Consider the following 15,735-nt stretch of genomic DNA (forward strand, 5'->3'; position numbering starts at 1 on the left):
AACTATACGTTGATGACCGAAGTACTACGTTCACTAAATATGTAGCAAACATTTATGGTTTGGTTAATTCCCTTCTCACCGACACCGGCAACGAAACTTTGGATGTAAATATTACTACAAATACGCCTTAATATTGCAAGGAAATCTGGACAGTTTACAAACCTGTATATCGATGAAGTATTTCTCCATTTCAATGTTTTCACAGCACTTTCGACGTAGTACAAATTGGAATTAAAATCAAACCTCGTGGTCAAAGGTTTTCGCTTGACATCGCTGTGTATAGCAATGGTACTTTAATCACATTACACGGTGTGTCGGTGTCGTTCTCCGATCCCTTTACGAACGTCGCACGAAGTCTCACCGACATACCGCGAGAACCAGAAAACAAAGTTAAAACGCAAAATAGTTGAATTTATCACTGAAGATTTACATAGTCACTTATAATCAAATAATATAATAATGGGCTATTTTATACAAACACCAAATTTCACTGCTTCAGATTAGTCAAATTCATCCCTACATTATATGTCTGAACTAATGGGTAACATTTGTAGGACCGTTTAAAACTTCTAGCAGACGACTTTGAAACACCTTCATTGGAATGCAAATCATCACCACGTGAACACTCACGCCGTCCTTCGAAACGCTTGCTTCTTAGAAGTGTGCCAACTTTCTTAGAAAGGGATTTCTTCAAACCGAATAAGGCTTTCTGGAAAACCTCCGTTTCTAGGACGCATATTATATAGAAACCTCCTAGAAGTCGCCCTATAGGAGATGACATATTCCAATTCTAAAATTACGGGAATTTGTTTTATCTAGAATTTTGTTTAAGTTCATTCTAAGAATTGATATTAGCCTAGAATTTTGAGACGTTTCGTTCTCTGTCGCCGGCACTCGTAGGAGGTTTAGGAGCAGGTTTCTCCCCCTTCATTTTCCTACGTCCGCCATATTTTTTCACGTCATCCCCAAATACGTCACCAGTTCTTAAAGCGGAAATTAAATCATCGAATTCTCCTCTTTTGTTAGATTCCTCTTTCACGTTTGCCGTGTTTTCTTGCGTTCCGCTTGCGATTTTCTTCGCCACGTTTTTCTGTCGGTCCCTTTCCTTTTGCTGCGAAAGACAGAAAAACAGAACATTCATAATCATCAATTGAACTTTAAACATTCATTCATCGCCCTGAATTTATCTCTTGAAGCGATGGAGAGTATTTCTACCTGAGCTTGTTCTCTTGCACGCCTCTCCTCTTCCAATTTTTTCTTCTTTCTCCTTTCGTTTTCATTCTTTGCCTCCTAAAATTTCAAAACGATGATTTAAAGCTTGTTTCAACTTTATCCAAAACCAAATAATGCATTGTTTTCGAGTTACGACGCAGAGTAAAATAGGTTTCTTATAACCCAAGAATCAATTCTTACTGCAAACGATATTAAAAAGGTATTAAAAATGCCAAAGAACTCGTCTGAAGTGATCGTCTTGGGATCTTCGCCAAAAGCAACGACTGACTTATCGTACTAAGAAAAAACACGAAAACTTATGTAAACAAGATTTAGACACTGGGACATTCATACATAATAGCATGTGTCACATTTTAGTATCAATACCTTGGTCTTCATATCTTTCCAAGAATTATCTAATTCTGTGAACGAAGCTTTGGCTGCCGTGAGGAACGCGCCTGTGTCTTGAACAAAATTATCACCAAATGCTTTGTCTTTCTTTTTCGTCTGGTATTCAAATTCCTTTTCAACTGCTTTGAGTTCTGTTTTGAACGTTTTCACATCTTTTTCCATCTCTTGTAAACTACACGAAGAAAATAATTAAACGTGTGTGTTTACCGTTAACCTGCATGAACACGACCCAAGCAGCCATAGAGCAGATAGTAGGCTGTGGTCAACTTCAGGATTGTTGAAACTAATAAAAGCAAGGAAATACAACGATATTTTTGAATTAATCTAGAGTTCAACACCTACCTGACTTTGGCCGCTGTTCTGACGTCACCCATTTCTTCCTCAAGCATGAGTAAGGTGGGAAACTACAAAATACAGAGCTATATATTATTTTTACTGGAGTGATTTTTTTATTATTTCCTTCAAGGTGTTGATTTGGAGTAATGGGGAAAAGTCTCTTGTGGGAATGGTGACAAACCTTTTGTTCCAGTAACATTATAAGATAGTCGAGTAGATTGATTTTTGTATTTGAGCTGGATTTTGTGTCCATTATTTTGTTGATACTGGCGATTTTGAAGCCTGGAAGTACATGAACAAACTTTTCAATGGTTTCAATTTTACAATTTAACAAACAATCGTGCATAACCACTGTTATCAACAACTATAGCCACAGTTATCAACATTTACCCGCAGCATTCCCTCTGGCCCCTCTGTTCATGTAGTTACCAAACGCCAAAACGACTTCGAGCAAATCTCGGAATTTCCTGCTGCGGAAAACCTGCTTCGATGCTTCAGCCACAGCTAATAAAAACAACATTTGAACACTCCAAATTAAAACAACTTATAAAAAACATGTTTAGAATCAAAACAAACTATGTTGAATTCTAGTTTTGCCAGGGGAGAGGGGACGCTGTACCTTTGACTTTCGGCTTAATATCCCCCATCCTTTCTGGGAAACGTTTGAGGTAGTAAAGTGTTTGCAGTCGCTGTTCATAGTGAGAAATTCTAGAAATAATACAATATAAGAAAGACCGTACGGTTGAGGATGAAATAGATTCTTGAATTCTAGTTGTATACCTGCACATTTCATACAAAAATCTGTCCGCTTTGGCAAATTGGTCTTTTTGTTTGCTGTGATCGTTGAGAAGGTTCTTTTCTTGCGTCGTAGGAACAAATTTCAACATCTTAGAATAGAAAAGTTGCAGATTTAAAGGGTGCTTCAAAGACAAGGCGGCCCTTTGAAATGATAAACGGTGATATAGCGTGTAATGTTGAGTTTTACCTGTTCCAACATTTCAACGGAGAGCTCTTGGTCTTTATCCATTGAGAGAACAGCTTTCGCAAGATCTTCGTTTGATGTCTTTAACTTTGACAAAAGAATCTGGCAATTCTGAGCTTTTCGACTGTCGATCAAAGACAACTCTTTATTCTTCGATTGAGAAGCAAATCTTTCATCAGGTCCATCTTTCTAAAATGAGAAACGGACAAAATTCTCGGGACCTGTACAGTCTTTAGAAAAGAAACAAAAAAATCCTATTTGTAGCTCTTCCGTTCTGACAGCTTCTGTTCAAAATTTATTTGATTGGAAGCCGAAGAAGGTAACTAGCTTACCTGGTCATTCTTTTGATAAGCTGAAAACATTCTGTCAAAATCATTGAAGTCCATCACTTGATGCACCTGAACAATCAAGCAGAAGATATTATTAATCATTCCTAAAAAATTTATAATAAGGATTGCAAATGTTGTATAACCTTGGAGTCATCAATCTCAGTCCAAACTGTTCCTTTGATTTTAGTCTGAAAAAGAAAACGTTTTCGTACTCACAAGCTGTAAAACTCCGAGTGACTCTAGTATTTTCCAGAATCATGTCCCAGTGTTTCAGTTATAGCTCAGGGCCGAAATGGACACGTCAACATCAACTAACACTAACTATAGCATGGGTACTCATGTAGTAGTGCAAGTCGTCTAAACATTTGAAAATCGTAAAAGCTAAAACTTACATCAGGCAATTTGGACCAGTTGAACGACTTGAGCGGCTGAGAAGGTTTTGGTGTATTTCGATTCGTTTTCTTCTGTTGCATCCCGGGTAAACCAGGGGCACCAGGTGGTGGTGGAGGACCTAGAGGGACAAGACGTAGTATGGCGGTCAAAATACAAAGGATATTACCACTGCATTATTGACTTGTTACCATGGTAATAAACGTGAACAAAATAGTCCCACTTTGACGTTAAATTTCTCATGAGATACTGAGATATTGAGAGTGTATATCTTTCACACTTGAAAGCGTTTATTAAATTGGTTAAACACTTGAGTATGTCGAGACCACAAACTGCATGTATGCCTTCCTCGCTAACCACAATACTCACAAGATAACAGACTAATTGTCTGCCTCGCCAACCGAGTTTTCTCTAGTAATTCACTCACCTGAACTACTTATTGCTTTAGAGAATTTGATTTTATGCATATGTAATAGTTTATGAGGTCAAAGGTCAAGCCAGGTACGAAAAAAATATCAACTTCTATCGAAATTTGTCTATTTGCTTGCGTGGTTATTTACGAAAATAATACGTTTAGGATTACTAAGTTTCTGGAAAACGTTTTGCCTTATCAATGTTCCCGAGGAAATTCCGTGTCTGCTAGTGTATCCAAGTATATTTAAGAGTTAGGACAGACGAAGCGGGCCAGCATAATCTTTAACAATGCAATACACACTCAAAATAAACAAGCTACATCATGACAAGACACAGAACAAAATATCCTCTATCAAATATGGCCTCTCGGGGACATTACCTGGTACACCCGCTCCGGGTGGTGGAGGTGGAGGAGGTACTCCCCCCGGTAAGGGTGGTGGGGGTGGTGCTCCGCCAGGGGGAGGTGGTGGTGGTGCTCCAGGCGGGAGTAGTCCGGCTAATGGTGGAGCCGGAGGTGGCCCACCGGACGGCTGAAGGTTTGGAATATCCGGAGGAGCACCGGTGCTGTTTTTAACGAAGTGTTCAATGGTGCAATCTTCAGGGATTTTTCCACCGCATTTCTTTATGATTTCCTCAAGTTTTTCCTTGACTTTTTGATGAGCGTCGATCTGAAACCATCAAAAAACACCGAGTTACGTTAGATTTCCTAGATTCATTACATTACAGCATGGTTTTCATTCGACCAAATGGGTTACAAAACCCTCAGTGCTTACCAACGTGGCTGCACTGCTGACTTTGCCATCAAGCTCTCGTACTCTATCGAAAGCCTCATTTTTCTCCGCTATTTCACGATCTAATCGGATCTTCTGCTTCGCCATTTCTTCGTTTGTTTCGTCCTGCGAAAGATGGAAGTATACAACATAGTAGGCTCGGAAAAAGCTAAACTCGAGAAGCTTGCAAAGCCATGCAATGGACGACAGTTTCAGATTTTTTGTTGTCTTATGGAGTGGACAAAACCCGACCTTTTCTTGAGTCGTTGATTCCAAGTTTTTCTCAAGCTTCGCCAATTTGTCCCGCATCTCTTCCAAATCTGAGCAAGACAGAAAGAAAATGACTACAAAAGTCTCTAGTTATTTGATTTCATATCCTTCATTCATTAATTTTAGAGTTCCACTCAAACCTTCTTCGTCCTCAATACGTTTCCTCTCCTCGTCTTCTGCCAAGCTATTTAAGAAAATATTCATCAGATTTCACAAAACAGATAAACATGGAACCTACTACGCCATGTAATGTCAGAAAGAAACCAATTTCGTAAGAAAGCAAGATGCTTGAAAATAGACCTTGAACTCATGTTTATCACCAATGAGTATCGTGTATTTTCTAAATTTGTGAACTTACAGTTCGAGGATGCGATTGACGTTGAGGCTTAACAAGGCCACGTCAGGATCTTCACCGTCTTCTCGTTGTATGCTGACTTGTTGAACCAACTTATCCGTGAGATCCCAGATCTTCCGCGCCGTCTTGCTGTCGTCTGAAATGAAAGAAAATCAAAGGTTTTTAACGCCCTTTTGAACTTTTGATACCCTCCAATCACCATACTCGGTGAAGGACATTAATTACAAACAGCAACTTACTTGGAAAAAGAAGAAGATGTTGAAGGATTGAGAGAAAGTGAGGGAATGCTTCTGTTTGACCGATCTTTTGTTTGATCACACCAACCATATTCGTAGAACTCCTCAAATCTATCGTTTGCTGAGAAAAAATATGAAAAAGCATTTGACCTTTTTTCTTCTGTTTGGCCTTTTATTCTAGGGAGGCGTTTACCCAAGTGAGGCGTTAATTCGAGTGGGGCGTTTATTCAAGAGAATTCGGTGCAAGTACACCATGGTACATTTAAGGAGTTCTGTGGATCCTGAGGATGTCTTGAACCGGGCAACGAGGCCAAATTCCATCGCAAGCATCGTCTCAGAATTCGAGCTCAAACAAGCACTTAGCTATACCAGGGAAACAAGTGCCAGGCACTCTGAGACCGTCGTACTCCAGCCTTAGCAACACCCAATCGAGAGGTACTTACAGCACCGAGGAACTTTGCCAAATCTTTCTCATCCTCGTGACGCATCATTTCAAAGAAGTCTAAATGCCTAAAAATATATCATGGGTTACAAGCACGAGCCATGTGTATCAAACGAGACCGTCTGCTGCTTGCAACACGCGAGATTCTTCTCTTAAAACATGTCCAGAGGGGGCTCACAATGAAATTAACAAAGTACCTGTCCAGATTTGAGTTTCCCATTGTCCGCAGTTTCTCAATCGTCGACTGGATACCAAGCATAAGGAATTCGTATCTCAAATGAATACGAAACTCTAAATGATCCTACAGTCGAGAGAGAATACGATTTAATTGCATGTCAGTTGTACAAAAACAAAAACCCAGGATTATCCAAGAACTCTTACCGAACCAGCGCCGTATCTGAGAGAGGCGTTAACGAAAGACATTATCACAATTTTCAAGTTAAATTCATCCTTGTGACTGCCAGTGCTTCTGTCGAGATCATGCATCAAACTCTGGGTAAACAGAAACAAAGATCGTGTTTGGGAGAAATCAAATCATTCAGTTTTAACACAGCTGAAAGTGACTGATATGAAGCCCGCAAGGAAGTACCTGGAACCGTGTTCTTTCCATAGCGTATGCCTGATAGTGAGTCATTGCTTCTAGAGCTTTCTTATGACCACCTGGGACTAAGCATATTGCAGCCAATATCTCCAGGACTAAAATAATTAGAAGTGGATTTGCTTTAGATAAAAAAGTAGCAGACAAGGACCTGGGGCGCTGCTGTGCGAAGGCTGGAAAATACCATCGACTGGATAGCAATTTTTGCGCTTGTGAAAATGCTTTAGATACAATAAAACAAAAGCACAAAAGCCAAGATTTCATGTATTACTTTTAACAGGAGAATACTAAGATATACTACAATATGTGTGTATATTCTTACCAGAAACTTTAGTCTTGATATTTTCTGTTCTAAGACTTTGTGCAATAGTATTAATGCAGGTAGGATGAGACAAGGAATGACTTCGCCCATGCTACACAAGAAGAGAGAGTAGTAATTTCAACACATCAAGTTTGCATTTCGTACGCATTCAGAACTCTTTCTAAAGTTTCAATCATGCCACAGATTAGAAGTTTCACTTACTGAATTATTCATTAAAGCCTTGAAGCAACCTATAACAGCAGTATGGATCTTACTTTCACTAGATTTAAAAAAAGGTGGTTAATACAGCAGACAAGAACTCCCTAGGATGTATGGATTAAAATCCATATGAGGTACACACCATGTGTCATAGTCCATATTCTTCAGAAACTCCAAGAGGCATTGTATTCCCTCTTTCTCAATGAAATCATTCACAAAACTAAAAAAAATCATTTGATTTATTTAGTGAGAAGCACAACTTGAAAACTAACTTGAAAACTGACTTGAAAACTGACCACAGTGGTCTAACCAATGCCTTTTTACTTTTGGGAAGCAAAGAACTTTTGGAGTGGGGGATATCTTAATACGTACATACATCATTCGTGAATGAATAGTTTTTCTATGTACTCACCCTCCTGAACATAGGCTTTTTGTGAGAGTGGTTTTGGAAGAAATTACCACCTCTACCTGCTTGAAATTGTACTTGTCATACTAAATCTAAACACTTATACACAGGAACAAACCTTATTGGCTGCGTTCTTAATGCCGTCTTTAGGTCATCAACAAGTTTAGTTCGTGTTTCAATTTCCTCATCACTTTTTGAGAAGTACAGCTAAATATAATAATTAATTATTAATAATTAATTATTATGCACCAGTTACATAGAAAGATGCTCACAGGCGCAAATGTTAAAAAAAAACAAAAAAACAAAAACACCATGCAGAATTGAAGTTACATGATGAAACACAACTCTTACAGAATTCAGGCTTGACATGCGATCAATGTAATATTCTGGGTAATCCGTGGAGCTAGGTTGATCCTGAAAGATAGCATAATATTCTTTTAAAAAATATTCATTTTATTGAATGGGCAAATAGTGATACAGAATGCAGAAGAGCCTAGAATCGGATATTTTGATGACATGACGTAGTTTTCAAGCAGCCAGCAAGAACATACGTGTCCCTGCCAACATCCTCAATATTAATTACTTATACATTTCATAACAGGAACACTTTAAATTTTATTAGGCAGTTAAAGTCAATTTAACCACATTTTGCCAATCATCACAAGTGGAGTTTTAAAGTGTTTGTTCACCAGGATGTGTAAAGGAATATCTTTTACTAAGATGTAAAAGTAATCTCTAGGGAAGTTGTTATAACTTTAAAAAGGGATAATTATATAAAAGCAATAGCACACATAATCCTAACGCTACATTTGAAGGCCAATATCTCAAGTACCTTTTTCTTTGATTGATATAGTTGCCATTTTTTCTCAGCAGGAAGATCAAACATTGCTTTCTTATTTTCTCCAGTTAAGTCCAGTTCTTCCTATAATCAAACACCAATTTAAAACTTTTTTATTACCAAATTAAGTTACACAACATTTTGGACGGCAGAAAATATAGTCTAAATTCAATTCGCTAATTATAATATTAAAAGGAACTCTATACTTTCTATTTCAATATTTTATATTCCGCCTTTGTATGGCCATAACACTCAACATAAGTAAACATATCTGGACTGAGTTGGATTGAAAAAAAAACTTAATAGGTTAATATCTAACTTTATCCACTTTTTATGAATAAATTCTTTTTTTACATATTTTTCTAAGTACTTTTGCTGTCAGAGCAATGAGATGGGCCAAGTTTAGTGTCTTACTTTAATGGCAATTGATTTTATTTATCAACAGAAAAGCAAAAATTCTCAGTTATAGTTATCAAGTCAAATTTCTCTCATATTTCCAGGCAAGGTTTGAATATTTTGGCAATAATTAAACAAGCCCAGCTGCCAACTTGTGGTCTCAGTTTATTTTCACCCCAAGACTCAGCATGTCTGCTGAGGCAATATCTGCATAAAGATATATTTAGGCAGAGTTTAAACATCAGATTGGCCATTTCATAGTTTTGACATTTTTTTATTTGTGACCCTGCAAGATGCCTGGCTTTAAATTGCCTGAAACAAAGGGTATGATTAGAAAAAATTAAAAATGCATTTGCTAGAAATATCTAGATGAAATTTCATTTTAATAAGAGATAATCAAAATTCTTTAACTGCCAAAACTATGGTTGCAATGAACAATCTAACAAAGGAAACATTTCAAGCGAAAGAGCTTTGTCTGTTCAAAAAAATCAGATTGTGATTTTTTTTGAAAAAAAAACAAATTCACAAACTTTGAAATTAAACTTAGGACAACTTTGGTGGACTTTTGTCGGCTGAAATTTATAAGTACCAGTATAAATAGAGAATTGTCATTTATATTTGTCAAAAATATAACAAAAGTGAGCTCTCAAAATATATATTGATATCAGAGTTGGATTGAAGGAAGTTAATTGTCTAAATAATGCAAAACAAGGTAGAAATGAAAGTCCTACACTTTCCAATTTCAACATCAAGAGTCAACATGATTCGCAGAGTTTGTTCAGCATAAACCAGTCATGTTTTTGTAAGTTAATCTCATATATATCAAATTGTTGTACCATCACATGACTAGCAAGGCTTACAACAGAGCATATTGCATAAAGTCTGTGACAGTTCTTGTCTGTCAAATACAAATAATTATAAGATCATTTATGCAATAATATTGTATCACACAGAACTCAATTCTCTTTCAATGCAAGCTTTAAATAATTAATAACGACTTGCATTTGAGAAAGAATCAAATATTAACACGAAGTATCAAATTACCACATACGACTGGGGATTTTTAAACGTGCTAATTTCGCACTAACATAGAGTATTTCTGTTCCCATATAGAGGGTGAAGACCAACTATCCACGTACTAATATTTTCACATTATTTTAAAACCCACTTTCACAAATATATAGCCGATAACTGACGGAAGTGGGGATTACATAAACTATCCGTGTTATCGTATTCTTTAGTTTATCTCAAAGTTTATTGAGTTTATTATTGAGTCCCAGCGGGAATTCGCCAGTGAAATTGAAAAGAAAATAATGGCAGAAATATTATAAATTCCACACCATACCACGCACTTATTAAACATATAGGTAATTGTCTTGTGGCAGTATTAATGGCAATATTTTTTTTCGTATAAAATGCTTCATATAAATTTGAATATCACCACAAAAAAGATTCGAACAATTATCATCATTCACATTGTAATAGAACTATTATCGAATGTTGACAAAAACACACAGAGTACTTGCATTAACTTGGTTAAAATTCTAACATAAATCACTTATATTTACCACCAATTCGGCGAACATAGCATTTAGTTCTTGTTCTTCAGGCATCGGCGTCGTACACTCCAATGTGTGTACTTTGCCGCCCATTTCAATCCCTTCATAGCGAATTTTTCGTTTCTTCGTTTCACGGTTTTTGCTCCTGCCGCCGAAACATCCCATGATGTTGCTTGCCATTTAACCCACAGATAGCTTTACTTTATTATCATCATCCGTTTATTTGTCAAAGCCTTTCAAAACGGCGCTCAAAAGCGAGCAAAGATCAAATTTTACCAGACAAAATACACGATTTTACTCTTCTTGTTGACTGTCGATATAAACTCTCACCATGAATGGCGCGCCTCATTGTCCGCTCAGCCAATCACAGCTGTGTTTAAACTAAATATTACGAGACGATTTCCGGCCACAACTACAACCTTCTATGGGGCTTCACGACAGAAAGCGACGCAAAATATTTCAAATGTATTTTTACCGGTGATATATTTATTTTGGAGGAAATAGTATAGGCGTACGGTAAAATGTGATTAACTTCAAATGCCCTTGACTCAGGGAAGCCGCAGCGATGCGAAACCAAGAGGCGGATTTTCGTGAAAGGGCACTTCTTATTGACGCATACTTGAGACTCAAAAACAGACAGTTCGAGCTTGTCTCGTTGTGTTACTTTCTTAGACTATGTCGGTGCCTGGGGGTTTTCCGCAAGACGTGTTTGCCATCCTTGAAGCTCGTCGGCTTTATTTCCAGCATTGTCTGAAGCAATTCTATTCACGCAATTCAATGCAATAATGTGGGCATCCTTCGCCCCCTCCTCCTGCTGGTAAAAAGCAAGAAGGGGCACCTCTCCCAGCTTCCCCAGTCTCCCAGCATCTCAGTCACTAGTATTTTTTATTTATGTTTAATGATCAAAAATGTACTTGGGGCTATTTTTCTCACCGACATTTTATCGACTTTTCAATCGAGTCTCGTCTAGAAACGGAATATATTCACACTGCCATGGGTGGCTTTTTACTACACCGAATTTATTGGCTTGACAAGGCTGCAAGTGGTACCAATACCAAAATTTATCTGTGCACAGGCCACCAGTTCAAGACAAGTAAGGATAAATTGGTACGGGTTCCCATTTTAGCCGTGCCCTGCCAATGAATTGAGTGTGGACTGTAGTGCAAACGAGGCTGAAGTAAATTATAACGCTGAGTGGACGACCGGTCATGCGCGCTGCCCCCTATGAGCGGTCCAGATCAAATAACAAGTCAGGAGGTAATTTTCACTGCCTACTATATCAAAACATATATTATTATGGCTCCACATATCGGCCTTTACAGCAGATCAAATAGAGCGAAATATTCAACCATGTGTTACAAAAACACTTGCTGGCAACTTCAATATAGGAATCATTTTTGTTTTTGTCTTCTAATATAACTTCAGTGTTGTTGGTAGGGGTATACTGTCTGTGTATTCTGCCAATTTTTTCTTCACTTCTTTTATCGAGAGTTTTCATAACTATTTCATCTGATCAATCATAAACACCATTCAATGGCGAAATAACCAAAATATGATTTGAAAACAGACCTACTTCTCATCATTTGGATATTATGCCAAATACTACTTAAATAGACGCAGCTGAAAAATAAAGTCAAAAGATTAACCGTAGCCAGTAATTAAAGTCTCTGTTCTTTTAATTTGAAACCCAGCTTGGTCTAGTTTTACTAACGAGTCCAAGGAATGGTCATATTACCTGGAGCACTCCGTATTCTAACAACCCAATATTCAGATATTCTCAAAATTTTACCTTCTAAAATTAATCGTCAATAAAACACAACTTCCAATACTTATCTCGAAGGAAAGATTACCTGTTTTCATTAGATATATGCTAAATAGCCTCAGAACGAGATTTTGACATTATTGTTCAAATTTATCAATGCATGATAAACGAGCGTAGACCAAGTAACCACAGTGTTTACATTTGTTTTGTTTGAGATAACCGTCTTTATCTCCCAGTAAATGGCAAGAGTTTGCAGAAAAGAACTTTGGATTAGTAGGAATTTAGAAAAGCCCGAGCAATTTATCAAGCGGAATTGAGAACTTTTGAATTCGAAGTTTTTCCAACGAGTTTTCGCGTGTGATACACAGGAATTCGTATAATGACACCACGGCAGATCATCCGACAAATCAGCGAGCGAAAGCATTTCGAAAACATTACTGCCAATGATTGGGTTAATTCCGAGGATGCGAAGTGCCATTTTTTTTGTGGGAATAATTCGCTGTTGGTACACAAAACAGAATACGAAATAAACAAAGAGATTACGCAAAGTAAACGTAGTGAATTCTTGGGTCGGGGAAAAGAAAAATCAGGCATTTCATCCGGTGACATCACATACAGAACAAGCATGTATCCGACGCTGGGTCAGTACTTACAAGGCAATGCTATTTTAGCCAAATCAAGGGAGAACGAAGTGCATTCACCAACAAGATTTTACGATTCTAACAAGGAAAGGCAAAAAAAGACCTCAGCGGATGTATCTTTTACAACTTTGTACACTACATTTAAAAACGCCAGCGAAGAGAATCGCAGAGCATCCAGCCAAATGGCAATTCCCAAACGCGATCCTAGAAGATTTCGGCGTTCCGAAAGCTCGCTTGAAAATGCTTATTCTCGTTCGGAAATGTCCAATATACGCGGCATGGCAAAGAAAATTCACGAAAAAGCCATCGCTGTGGACAATATCATCACAGCGAGTGAGAAAATTGAAAAAATCACCAAACACCATGATCAATCAACTTCACTTCATCAGAGGAAGGAATGGAATCGTGGGACATGTAGTCAAAGAACTGTTGGAAATGACTTAAAGGAAACTAAACCAATTCGTTTGCATGTCTATGTACCAACTGCCGACATGAACAGTTAATCACAGCAAATTAGTAATGGTTTAGACTAAAGCCGTGGTGGTCAATAGTCTGAGTATAATGTAAGCGAAATTAATTAGTTAAACTAATATTTTGTAACTGAGTTACTGAGAAAGATTTTCCAGCTCATTTGCAAAACGATATTAAGGGCAATGGTATTGCATCATCTCAAGAAGATCTTCTCACGAAGATTGAAATCCTCTCGGAGGAAGGTTGAAGACTTTTACCAACTCTGTGCTGTTAGGGATTGTCCACTGATCAATTATCGCGTAGTAATCAGTGTCCCTTATTTTCTTCCAAATTTTAATTTGACATTCAAAACTTTAGGAACATAACGTATTGTTAGGGAGACCCGTGTACCTCGCGACACTGATCTGTTGTTCTCATTGATACTGGAACATGAATCCAGGTTTATAATTTTATCATCTAAAATATCAACATTCCGCTCGTCAATACCGTGAAGATATTTTGTGTACATTTCTTCTGTTAAAATGTTCAAACTCCTTGGTTCCAGTAACAGAGACATAAAATGACGTTCTTCCAATGAGCTGTTGTCTTGCTGGTCGTTTTTCTACAAGAAGTGGAAACTTCTCAGCAAGATTTTAGCTTGCCTGCCAAGGTTGACTTGTGCGTAAAAGAACGCTTCCAGTTAAGTTAACTTTTCAAATTGCAGAAGCAGACTGGTACAATGGGATTTGAGTTGCATGATAATAGGTTTGATTTTGGAGATAAATGCTTTAAATAATGCTTACATCCTCCTAACAGACCCATTGTGCATTGTCAACCACACTACCACCAGTCCCTTACTGTAAAACTGCTTCCAAGATATATATCTACTAATATTTTCTGAGAGGGTGGAACATATTCAGGCTCCTCCACAGACGTTCCTCTTCAGATACAGTACAGTATAATAATATAGTTCAGTTGCTTTACTCCCTGATGTGTGCTGCAACTCAAAGTGACAACTTACGTCAGTTTCATTTGGAGATTTCTCATCCACAGGGTGATAAAAATCCAATAATGTGTGGGATTTGAGGTTAATTGTGGTTACCACAGGATAGAATAATGGACCATCCACATGGGGCTATAATGATAAAATCAAGAGAAATTGAAATACTTGAAAATGAATATTAAATAATTCAAATGATCTGAATTTTTACTTTTCAAATAATAGAACAGCCAAAAACAGGAAAACCGTTTACCATGATTCCTTGGCCAGAGGTATATTCATTGACCAATACATGGTTGGGGATGTGATTCCCAAATACGCCAAGTGACGCCAATTTTTCTGCATGACACGACAACCACTTGAAAGTGAAAACATAGAAAATGTACATTAATACATGTATTTATGTATATTTATATATAGCAAAGCAAACTTTGAAAAATATTGTCTGAAATGTATACCAATCAAATTCTTACCGAAGGCAACTTTTCTGGAATCATTCCCTTAAAAGAAAATGCAAAGAAAGTCAGTGTTATAACAACATAATGAGATGAAGGGTTTCAAAAACAAACTCTTTCGCTTTGATTAATTATCATATAGGATCAGTAAATCAGATAATCAATGAACAATTCCTCACTTTTGGATGAGGTAGACCACCTAAAAATGCAAAAATACTTATGACAACAAACAAATACATATGACAACTGAACAAATACATCAATACAAGCTGAATTTAATGTGATGCTTGACAATCGTGCAAGTTTTACAGTGAGAATGATCATGCAGCCTTAAGTTGGGGGCACTTATGCTTACTAGGACACTTGTATAAAACCTACCCCAGTTTTGGAGTCTTCTGTTGGACAGTTGAGTCCATTTGGGCTTTGGAGCAGCATAAACCTTCAAACAGTATTATATACCACTAAGGTAATGAAGAATAGCATAACAGTTTACGACTGGAAACACTTCGGGAAGAAGTGTTAATTAATGGAAGGGGAGGGGGGTACACCCTTCACCCTTGCACAAAGGTGAGACAGGGTGCCATTAAAATATTTAAAAACAAGCTTGTACTTTCCAAACCTGTTTGCACAGAAAATTTTCTTCCTCTTCAGTTATGAAATTAGGAACATAATATATCTTTGGAAACGTCTACATGAAAGGAAAGCAAATGATTGACAAATTCATCCAGATATTGTAAGCTTGTAACAATGATGTCTCCGTTACTCGGTTTAATTTTACACTTTACAACAGAGATATTACCTCAGTGAGACAATAGTGTTCAAGATCCAATGTCATAGTCCCATATAGACAGTTATTTTAGAGATTTTGCAGTTTCTAATCGAAGCAAATTTGCGAAAAAAACCATAAAACGTTTTAAAAACATTTCTCAGTATCAGAGCCTGGAAACTAACAAAATATTGCGC

At 37.3% G+C, this 15,735-nt stretch overlaps 2 protein-coding genes across 3 annotated transcripts; both read right to left on the minus strand.

The window, feature by feature from the left end:
* Positions 1–389: 389 nt before the first annotated feature.
* LOC114522193 (disheveled-associated activator of morphogenesis 1-like) lies at positions 390–10,794 on the minus strand. The gene is made up of 30 exons (XM_028542825.1): positions 10,474–10,794; positions 8,504–8,593; positions 8,023–8,085; positions 7,790–7,878; positions 7,408–7,485; positions 7,269–7,326; positions 7,068–7,158; positions 6,737–6,843; positions 6,529–6,639; positions 6,345–6,448; positions 6,149–6,215; positions 5,709–5,826; positions 5,473–5,605; positions 5,255–5,298; positions 5,097–5,164; positions 4,848–4,970; positions 4,454–4,742; positions 3,663–3,781; positions 3,414–3,458; positions 3,274–3,339; positions 2,945–3,130; positions 2,740–2,846; positions 2,579–2,667; positions 2,350–2,463; positions 2,141–2,241; positions 1,966–2,027; positions 1,600–1,795; positions 1,414–1,509; positions 1,216–1,290; positions 390–1,111 (listed from the first exon to the last, which is right to left on the minus strand). The coding sequence occupies exons 1-30, from the start codon at positions 10,642–10,644 to the stop codon at positions 857–859; spliced, it is 3,315 nt and encodes a 1,104-aa protein (XP_028398626.1). The 5' UTR covers positions 10,645–10,794; the 3' UTR covers positions 390–856.
* Positions 10,795–13,334: 2,540 nt separating this feature from the next.
* On the minus strand, positions 13,335–15,695 carry LOC114522350 (alpha-ketoglutarate-dependent dioxygenase alkB homolog 6-like). Of its 2 annotated transcripts, XM_028543019.1 has the most exons (8): positions 15,572–15,695; positions 15,392–15,460; positions 15,151–15,211; positions 14,952–14,971; positions 14,791–14,817; positions 14,571–14,675; positions 14,339–14,452; positions 13,335–13,939 (listed from the first exon to the last, which is right to left on the minus strand). In XM_028543019.1, exons 1-8 carry the CDS (start codon positions 15,605–15,607, stop codon positions 13,655–13,657), a joined length of 717 nt encoding a protein of 238 aa, XP_028398820.1. In that variant the 5' UTR covers positions 15,608–15,695; the 3' UTR covers positions 13,335–13,654. The 2 variants fall into 2 exon arrangements, with proteins under 2 accessions (XP_028398820.1, XP_028398823.1); XM_028543022.1 differs by lacking the exon at positions 14,952–14,971 and having other exon boundaries at positions 15,572–15,593.
* Positions 15,696–15,735: the final 40 nt, after the last annotated feature.

The sequence above is a fragment of the Dendronephthya gigantea genome, unplaced genomic scaffold, assembly GCF_004324835.1.
Source record: "Dendronephthya gigantea isolate DGI-Jeju-01 unplaced genomic scaffold, DenGig_1.0 000022F, whole genome shotgun sequence".
NCBI classification, from domain to species: domain Eukaryota; kingdom Metazoa; phylum Cnidaria; class Anthozoa; order Malacalcyonacea; family Nephtheidae; genus Dendronephthya; species Dendronephthya gigantea.

Coding starts and splice junctions, on each gene's coding strand:
- LOC114522193 (XM_028542825.1), bottom strand. CDS start 10,644: ATGGCAAGCAACATCATGGGATGTTTCGGCGGCAGGAGCAAAAACCGT. Junction 7,159..7,268: donor AGGCTTTAATGAATAATTCA/GTAAGTGAAACT, acceptor CTTCTTGTGTAG/CATGGGCGAAGTCATTCCTT. Junction 6,844..7,067: donor TATCAAGACTAAAGTTTCTG/GTAAGAATATAC, acceptor TAATTATTTTAG/TCCTGGAGATATTGGCTGCA.
- LOC114522350 (XM_028543019.1), bottom strand. CDS start 15,607: ATGACATTGGATCTTGAACACTATTGTCTCACTGAG. Junction 15,461..15,571: donor AACACTATTGTCTCACTGAG/GTAATATCTCTG, acceptor CCTTTCATGTAG/ACGTTTCCAAAGATATATTA. Junction 13,940..14,338: donor AATCTCCAAATGAAACTGAC/GTAAGTTGTCAC, acceptor CACTTCTTGTAG/AAAAACGACCAGCAAGACAA.